At 42.7% G+C, this 9,030-nt stretch overlaps 1 protein-coding gene across 2 annotated transcripts; it reads left to right on the forward strand.

Moving 5' to 3' along the window:
• Nucleotides 1-436: 436 nt before the first annotated feature.
• Nucleotides 437-6,883, forward strand: INSIG1 (insulin induced gene 1). 2 transcript variants are annotated; one of them, XM_088521181.1, is made up of 5 exons: nt 437-830; nt 1,851-1,989; nt 2,575-2,766; nt 3,168-3,267; nt 6,461-6,883. In XM_088521181.1, the coding sequence occupies exons 1-5, from the start codon at nt 446-448 to the stop codon at nt 6,488-6,490; spliced, it is 846 nt and encodes a 281-aa protein (XP_088377307.1). In that variant the 5' UTR covers nt 437-445; the 3' UTR covers nt 6,491-6,883. The 2 variants fall into 2 exon arrangements, with proteins under 2 accessions (XP_088377307.1, XP_010220927.2); XM_010222625.2 differs by having other exon boundaries at nt 1,851-1,975; nt 2,600-2,766.
• The last annotated feature ends 2,147 nt before the right edge of the window (nt 6,884-9,030 follow it).

Here is a 9,030-nt window from a genome sequence, read left to right on the forward strand (position 1 = left end):
GCCCCTTCCCGGCACGGCCGGAGCGGCTGCGGCGCAGTCCCGAGGTGAGGCGGGAGCGGGGGGGATCCTGGCGCTCTGGGGACTCGCTCGGGGATGGCGCGGGGGGCGGGTTTACGGCCCAGCGTTGGGAAACGGCGACGCTCCCTCTTTGCCCTGTGGGAGGCCGGCCCGGGGCGACCCTGGGCCCAGCAGCCCGCGGGGGTGGCGGGGGCGCCTCCCGGTGCTGCAATAGCCCCACGGCGCCAGGTGCCATCGCTCCACACCTGCCCCGCTTGGCGCTTATGTGACAAGTGCTGCGGACGCGCCTGTTCATCTCCCCTGTGGGTTTCGCATGGTGCTGCGTGGATTTTGGGCTTGTTTCATGTTGCTCTGGGATTGTTTCATGTGGCTTTGGGTCTTAACCCTCTCTCCTGCTGCATGTGTTTCCAGGAGGCCGGCGGTGCCCATGCCCAGGCTGGAGAGCCGCACGTGGAGCTGCTCCTGCGCTGCCAGGGCGAGGCACAAAAGGCCCCTCGGGGACACGGCCACGGGGCTGGCCGCCAAGGTGGGCGAGATGCTGAGCTCCTCGGTGTCCAGCTCCTCGCTGGCGCGTGCGGCCCACGGCGCGCGGGGCCCCAGCGCCTCCGCCAACGGCAGCGCCGGCAGCAACTTGAACTTGAGTCAGCACCTGGTGCAGCGGAGCCTCGTGCTCTTTGTCGTGGGCGCCTTCATGGCCTTGGTGCTGAACCTGCTGCAGGTGCAGCGCAACGTGACGCTCTTCCCCGACGAGGTCATGGCCACGCTCTTCTCCTCGGCCTGGTGGGTGCCCCCGTGCTGCGGCACGGCCGCAGGTGAGTCCCGCCCCCCGCCATCCTGGCGCTTTGTTGCTTTGCCGCAACCCACGCGCGGGGACCTAAGTGACGGGTTCGGGCGCGGGTTGATCCCGGCCTTATCCCGGAGCGAGGCCGCGCTTGCCGCTTCCTGGGAGGGTTTATTTTTGTTTTGGAGCTCGGGGGCGTGCTCGCTGTGACCGGAGCGCGTGGAGACAAGCAGCAGGAACCCCTCAGGCCAGTGGCAGTCGGGGGACGTGGCCTCGTGCCCGGCTGTCCCGTGTCGCGGCCCCGTGTCCCACCTCGTGTCCCCCCCGGGCGGGGCGGGCGCCGCGGCGGCTCCTGCCCCGCGCCCTGATTGGCTCCCGCCGCAACTGGTGAGTCCCGCCGGCGCTCGCCATTGGCTGGCGCCGCCAACAGGCCACGCGCCGAAAACAAGGAAGTGGCGCGCGGGGCCCGCCCCCTTCCCCGCCCGGCCGTTACGGCGGGTGGAAACGGCCCGGGAAACGCGGCCCAAACCCGCTTCATTCGGCGGGGCTTAGCCCCGTAACCCGTACAAGAAAGCAGGCGGCTCCTGCCAAGAAACATCCACGTCCAGTAAATGTTTCTTCAGGGCCTGCTTGACAGCTAATGAATCAAGTTTGTAAAACTTGATATCCCAGACATGGGCAATAAAGGAATATGTCTTGTCTTGCTGCAATTGAGCTTTTCTGTGTGTTGTGATGTATGTATATAGCATGCTATTTGTGTGTAGCAAACACTACTCAGGAGATGAAATGCTGTATGTTGAGCCCCAAGTCACATATCTTAACCTTGCATCAAAACTGTGTTTTGAAAGTTAATATTGAATGCTGCTTTAGGAGTCTTTTTTATTCTTAACTCCCCCACACTTTTTTAATAACTAACTTAATCTGGCCTACAGTAGCATGACAAACTCTTTACTACTTAGGAGGCTTTGTCAAGCACTTATTTGCCCAACTAAAATTTAGCAATATTGATCATTGTGTGATGGCTAATATGAGTATTCCTGATGTATTCCAGCTGTTGTTGGCCTGCTGTATCCCTGCATCGACAGCCACCTTGGAGAACCACACAAGTTCAAGCGGGAGTGGGCCAGCGTGATGCGGTGCATAGCGGTTTTCGTGGGCATTAACCATGCAAGTGCTGTATCCTTGGACTCGTTTGTGTTGTTGCTTTGTGGTTTGTCCTCCATCCCTGTCTTGGAGGCTTACGAAGGCCAGGATATTGCTACTGGCAGGGGTGCAAAGCAACTGTTGCATTGTACTGTCAGCTTTGCAGAAGCTTGAGAGCAGCACAGGCCACTTAATAATTAGATTTTGAGGGTGGGGGAACAGCAGGCATGCTCTGTTATCTGGTACGATGGAGTGTAGGAGTGTAATTTCTGCTCAGATGCAGACTGTACAGATGAAAATACTGTATATGTTTACTTTGGAGATGCACTAAGCTGTTCCAGGAGAGCGCTCTTTGGGTTGAATAGTAATGATTTCAGCTGAAAACCAAAATCAGCAGGTACACTAGGTTACCTGGAACAAAAATGCGTTTAAAGGGAATACATCAGTGCACGGTGGCCTTTGAGTACTCAATGTGAGAAGAACTGATGCTTCCCACTGACTCCAGATGAAGTCAGCAAGAGCAGTGACTGCTTAGCAGGCCCAGCAAACTGATTCTAAGCATGTTGCATTTAGAGATGCAAAATCTTGATCACTTTCAAGTGAGGTTCTGTTTAAATCTGCAGATTTAAAAGGATTGTCCTTAACATCTTTTCCCAGAAACTAGACTTTGCAAACAATGTCCAGCTGTCCTTGACTCTAGCAGCCTTGTCCCTGGGCCTTTGGTGGACGTTTGATCGCTCAAGAAGTGGTCTTGGACTTGGAATTACAATAGCCTTTGTAGCAACTCTGATAACCCAATTTCTTGTATATAATGGTGTTTATCAGTAAGTTACTTTTTTAAATAGTATTACCTACATTTTTAAGTTAAAGTATATATGCACTAGTTTAATGGTGTATTCTTATAACAAGGTGTTTTTCCTAATTCTGCAGTTGTTTTAAATAACCAAACTGAGAACTGTTGGTTGGGGGCAGGAGGCAAGGAAACATGTGGTAAAAAAAATCACACCTCTAAGTTAAGCTTCTTCTGATTTGGTATCCTATTAACTGGCTCTGAGGAGAGGCTTTCAGGCTTTTGTTGGGAAGTAGCTTTTATCCAACAGTAACTGATTTACTTTGGTCTCTCTGTTACTACTTTTTGGGGGCCTGAGGAGATAATTCTGTAACATCTTGTTAGCAGCATGTAAGGTGATGATGATAACTTGTCTCTAACATTTCCTTTTTTTAGGTATACATCCCCAGATTTTCTTTACATCCGTTCTTGGCTTCCATGTATATTTTTCTCAGGAGGTGTGACAGTAGGAAACATAGGACGCCAACTGGCTATGGTAATTATTGTATGATTAGCATTTCCTTTTAACCATCCAAATACCTTCCATTGTTATTAGTCCAGGAGCAAATTGTGCCTTTGAGGGTATGACTCACAAAACTAAGACTCATAGAAATCTTCCCAAGAGTTGACACAAGCACACAATCTGTGAAGCCTGTAAAGTGGAGATTGCCTTCCTAATTATTGACTTTTTTTTTGTATATAACATATAGACTGTTGCTGGGCAAAGATTGGAATGACTCTGTCACATCTAGGCAAAATTGTAGTCACTGCCTCTCCAACAGTTTGACTTAACATCTGATCTAGTTAAGAAGGGGAGGGACAGAGGAGCTTGCTGTAATCATTCAGAAAGACCTTCTTGTCTAGATGAATGGAAGTGCAATTACTTAGCACTGAGTTCTGCTGCTCTGAAAGGAAATACATGTTAGCTGAACAGAAAGAGTATTTAAAATACCACCCATGTAATATAAATGACTGTCTGACCTGCTAGGTTCCCAAATAATTATTTCTTTACAGTGCACTCTTGCAGTAAACCTTGCTGGTGGCTTGTACATAAACCCAAATGCATTCTGACACTGATGGAGAGTAGTGATTAATACTGTGCTGATTTAACTGCTGTCTCCTTTGCTGCCTGTTTCCCTTATCCTAGGAAGCATTTGTCAAGTTTTTTACTTCTCTAGGACTGTTTTAAGTACCTTCAATTTTTACTGAGAAAAGAGTGTAGACTTGAAATTATTGAAATATTACTCTCTCCAAAGCTATGCAGGAAGGAGAAAAGCTGCTTTTTGAGACTGAACTGCAAACAAGTAAAAAGATAATCTAAATGTTTTACCTGGAACAGGCTTTTCTCTAGGCTTCCTAGCCCTACGCTTTGTTACTAATGTACCTCTAATGCAGACTATTAGGACTTCAGCCTATATAGGCTGACAGGCTTGCAGAAAAGAGCCATTTTGCTTGACTACCAACATAAAAATAATATTATTTTTTTCTTAGTAGTACAAAAGTCCCATAAGATGTTGAAGAAAATAGTTTTTTTTCATATGTTAAGAAATAACACACAAATGCAGTGGAAAAGGAGGTCTGCAAGAGGGTTTTCTTGTAAGAATTCTTTACAACTGCTGGCTGCTAGTCTGTGATGGAACTGCTGGCTTGATACAAAGCTCCACAGGGTTTTTTGGGACCATGGTCCCACACCTTAACCGCAGTCAATTTTGGTTTGCCCTCAGATGCTTTAAAATTGGCTCACTGCTCCTCCAAATTTGGGTGATAAACTGTGTTTTCCCTCTCCCCTGCCACATGATTAAATATTTGACAGGGTGAGAAGAGTAGAGTTTGGGTTTTTTTTTTTTTTTTTTTTAAAAAAAAGCTATTTTCCCCCTTTCTTATTTTATTGTATTCCTTTTTATTTGAGTGGAAAATCTAATCCCCACTTTCTGAAGTGGAGCCGAATAAGGCTGTTAGTTATATGCTTTGGTTCTATATTTTGTATTGATATATCCAGCACTCCTAGATGCTGTGCTTTCTGTGTTACAAGGCAAAGGAAGGAAGCCTTAAAGAAAAAAGGGCTATTTTATTTGTGTGTGTGTGTGTCTATTTTGTTTCCCTTGCTGTTCTCTAGCTGGCATCTCAGCTGAATGTAGCTAAAATCAGACCTGCTCCTGTCTCCAGATTTCCTGACAGCTTTAGCATCTTCCTCCTCCTTTGGAAGGGAGGCTGGCAAGGCAAAAATCCTCTATTTTGGTTATCTATAAATATCTTTTCAAATAGTTTACATTGTTCCCACTTGGTATGGAAGCAATTTAAGAAGCACAGCCCTTTCACAGGAACATATTTATAGTGATTATGAAGCATTCAGTTTGGAAATTAGAAGAATTTCTTTATTAGTTTGTTTTAAATGGTAGAATTGAGAGAAAAATAAAACTACAAAATCATTCCTCTTTAGAGATCACCCAGAAGTATCAATCCCCTCTATCCTTCTGTGTGAAAGTGGCATGAAAGTGCAATGTAGCACCTTTAAAATAAGTAAGGAAATGGTATTTTTGTAGCTGTTTCTCTGTGCTTGCTGAACTGTTCAGCTACATCTGGCAGTTGCAAATCAAACAGTATTTTTCTGGTGTGTATAATATTCTAGTGGAATGAAATCGCCTTGGTTCTCTGCCTGCCCCATGTAGCTCTTGCATTTAGAAAAGAAGTTTGGAGAAATTTAATTCTCAGTGGGGTCATTGACATTAAAATGTCTTGCTAAGTGAAGAAGCCTAAGCTACGGGGCCATGTCTAGCCTAGTAGATAAATGAAGCAGTGCTAGAGAAGAGTCGTTCTTACCCTAAATGCCTACTTGGTTTAAGTGGCCAGAAAAATGTGAAACATGCCGAAAATACTGCACTTCATAGCAACCAGGTGCAATATTGCATAGTTTAAGGATCCGGTGTTTTTATTTAACCTCTTTCTTCTGAAAGAAAAGCTCCTGCTGCAGTCACTGGCTGTTGCTCCTCTTTACAACATCAAACTCGGTCCTCGCTTGCTGGCTCAGTTAACTAGTTGACAACTCTTCATTATGGATGGTGACCAACACTGCAACCTTGTTATCCCCTCAAATACCTGTTGCTTGGTACTGCTTGAGGCTGCAGGAATGTGACTCCAGTCAATACTCGACATCTTTTGTAGTTGACCCTTGTCTGTAGAATGCAAATAACTTCTTAAAAGCTTTTTGAAGGTCTGTTAATTTTCTGCATTCAAATACTTACAGGGCTTCATGCTAGAAGAAGAACTTCTGAGGAACAGAGTCAAGGCTATGCAGTGCTAGTCTGTGATGGAAAATGCAGTAGTTTTGGCTTGAAACCATAACTTGAAATGTGGCTATAAAAAACTTAAAAAATAATAATAATGCTGACTAAGGCTGGCATTTTCTACTAAGAAAACAGCTGATAAATGACTTTCCTATTTTCCTTCCATATTTTTTAAAAAAAAGTAGTGTAATTGGTAGTGCCTTTATCAAATGGCTTAACTGAAATGTCAGAGCACCATAGTTGCTTTTGCCTGATTATAAAGCACCTTTTACAATAAATCAAATCTTCTGGGTTGTATTGAGGTTAATTCACTATTTATTGAAAGCACTGGATAATGTACCAACTTGTCACATGATACTAAGCTATAATATATCTTTTATTTTCTTTCTTCCCTTCTCTCTGCAGGGTATTCCAGAGAAACCACACAATGACTAAATCTTTGGAGAAGAGGGCAGGATGCCAGTGTGAAAACAACATTAAGAAGATGTGTTTGTGTTTTAAACTGAAGATTATTTAGAAAAAAATAATCTCTTTATGGGCTCACTGCACAAATGACTTGTGAAAAAAAATATTAATCCACTCTTAGAATAGCCAAGTGAAATTAACTGCTTATCTTGAAATCTTACCCTGATTTACTGCATAAGCATTTTGGTATGGCTGTTCTCTGGAAGAATTTAACACCAAGTTACATACAGCTGTTCAGGCTAAGTGGCAGTTTTCCAAGTATTAGATTCCAGTGTAAGTTATTGAAGCAACTGTCATATTTTAAAGCCTTGAAACTAAAATTTAATTACAAGCTCTTGTACCAGTGCCCAAAGGAAGTAGATTGATGGTGCTTAACAATGATGAAGTATGGTTTAATAGGAATAGTATTTATCCAAATCTTTTAAAAATAGGGTTATTTAAAAATAAGAGTGATCAAAATAGATTAAAGGCATTGCATTAATGCTTTAAAGTCTTATGAAGGAATCATGCCCTTACTTGAAATGCTGCATTGAGTTTCTGTCTTTGGCGGGAGAGGGGGTTGGAGGGAGGATTTTTTTTATTTATTTTTTTCTTAAGTCGCTGACTTTGAAATTTCTAAATTACTTCGGTACAATAGGTGAACACTTGACAATCTTACTCTAAAGTGAACTTTAGCCATCAGGAAACTCTTGACTTAATTTCTTTGCTTCCGAAGCTTGCAGTAAGATTTGAGGATCGAATTCTGTCCCCAGCTCAGTAAGGAACTTAAGCATGTGTGAGTATTTCTGCTTAGTTAGCTCTCTGCTTCAGGATCTTACCAAGATCAGGTGTATTAAATGTCTGGTGTCTTGGGGGTGGGAGAGGGGGAGAAGATGCTGCAGATGCTCACAGGCATTGAGGATGTGCCTCCAACTCGTTAAGTCAAAAAGATTTGCAAATTCCTCCTGAAAGTATTCTCTGATCTCGCTTCTGCTTGAGTCAGAGTTAGGATTGTAAACGGAGCTAGACCTAAAATGTGATTCTATTTTGTTTTATTTCTTTTTTTTTTTTTTAAGTGTGTGTGAATGATAGTGAACAGCTTCTTCACTCACCTTCTGGAAGAGATCACTATTTGTTTTTTCACAACCCTATAGAACTTGCAATCTGTGATTGCCTTGTAAAAAGAAGAGTGCTTATGTCACTACATTAAACATTTGGTGTTTCTTAATACTTAGTTCTGGTGAGCACAATTCACTTGATAGCTTAGACCACCACAGACCTAAGTAGCAAGTATTAGGTCTTAAAATTAAAGTGCAATGTACAGTAAATCTGAGCCTTATATTCTCTTCAATATTTGTTGTTTCTTACGAGAGATTAAAGAGAAAAGGGTTCTGAGTTCATTTCAATGCTGCATGGAATCAAATGGAGCAATAATTTATTTAAGTAGGAAAGCTAGTTTTGTTGTATCTTTCATTGAACCCAAATTTTTAGAAATACTCCGATTTTGTGGTTATGGTGTACTTGTAAACTTTTATGGATATGCCTTTGTATTATGCATTTTTTTCTTCATTTCCAATCTTACATGGCTTCAGATAGAATTAGAGGCATCTGTTTAAAACCTGACCCATCAAATATTAAGACAAGGTAGCAGTATTCTGGCTATACCTACTCTTTGGATGGAATGCAATAACTGCTGATACGTGTATTCGTATATATATTATTTAGCACAAAATCTACATTTAAAAACAGACCCCAATTCTATTCTCTTTTTGGTGTAAGTTAAGAGTAATTGAACTGGTATAAGATCCTTCCTCAGTGTTTAAAACATAATCACATTTTGCAGGACTACGTGAAGAGATTAGGTCCTCAGATCAGGACGGGATCAGCTCTGCCGTTGTGACAACTATGCTGCTTGGTGGGGAAACAGTTTTGTAACCATCCTAAAAGCAATTGCAAAGCCTTGTAACAGCAGATGGAAGTAAGGGTAACAGTGATCTCTACGTATGGTTGATTGATAGGTATTAAAAATTTATTTGTAAAGACTGAAACTGAATCTGTATGTGTTGCAAATAATACAGCCAAAAATGTAAGAAGTCAGAAGTTCATTTTTTGCCAATACTTGTAAGTACATGAACCAAAGTGATATAAGTTTGGAAGAGGTGGGAGGGGAGTGAAGAAAATTTGCACTATTCTGAATTTGAATACTTTAAATTCTCATTCTTACTGGTAAGTTTTCAGCAGTGTGTTTGGTTTTACATGTTTTTTACTATTAAAGTTTTAAGACCAAGTAATATTTGCCTTGGATTCTCTGTATTCACATTATGCAGGAATCTTTCTTGAAAAGGACAGTTGTTATGGTTGCATAACTAATATTCAGTCATGCATACTCAGCAATTTAAAAGTCTGAACTGAACTTGGAGAGATTAGCTTTAGAAGGGATTTCCAGCTTGGATTGTAGAGTTTAGGGAAAATAGCCTTAGTGTTTTGCCAAGAGCGTGGGTAAGTGTAGTTGCTGTTACATGACTCAAGTT

Source organism: Tinamus guttatus, unplaced genomic scaffold, assembly GCF_059628265.1.
Source record: "Tinamus guttatus ecotype Peru unplaced genomic scaffold, ASM5962826v1 Tinamus_guttatus_pri_ptg000006l, whole genome shotgun sequence".
NCBI lineage: Eukaryota > Metazoa > Chordata > Aves > Tinamiformes > Tinamidae > Tinamus > Tinamus guttatus.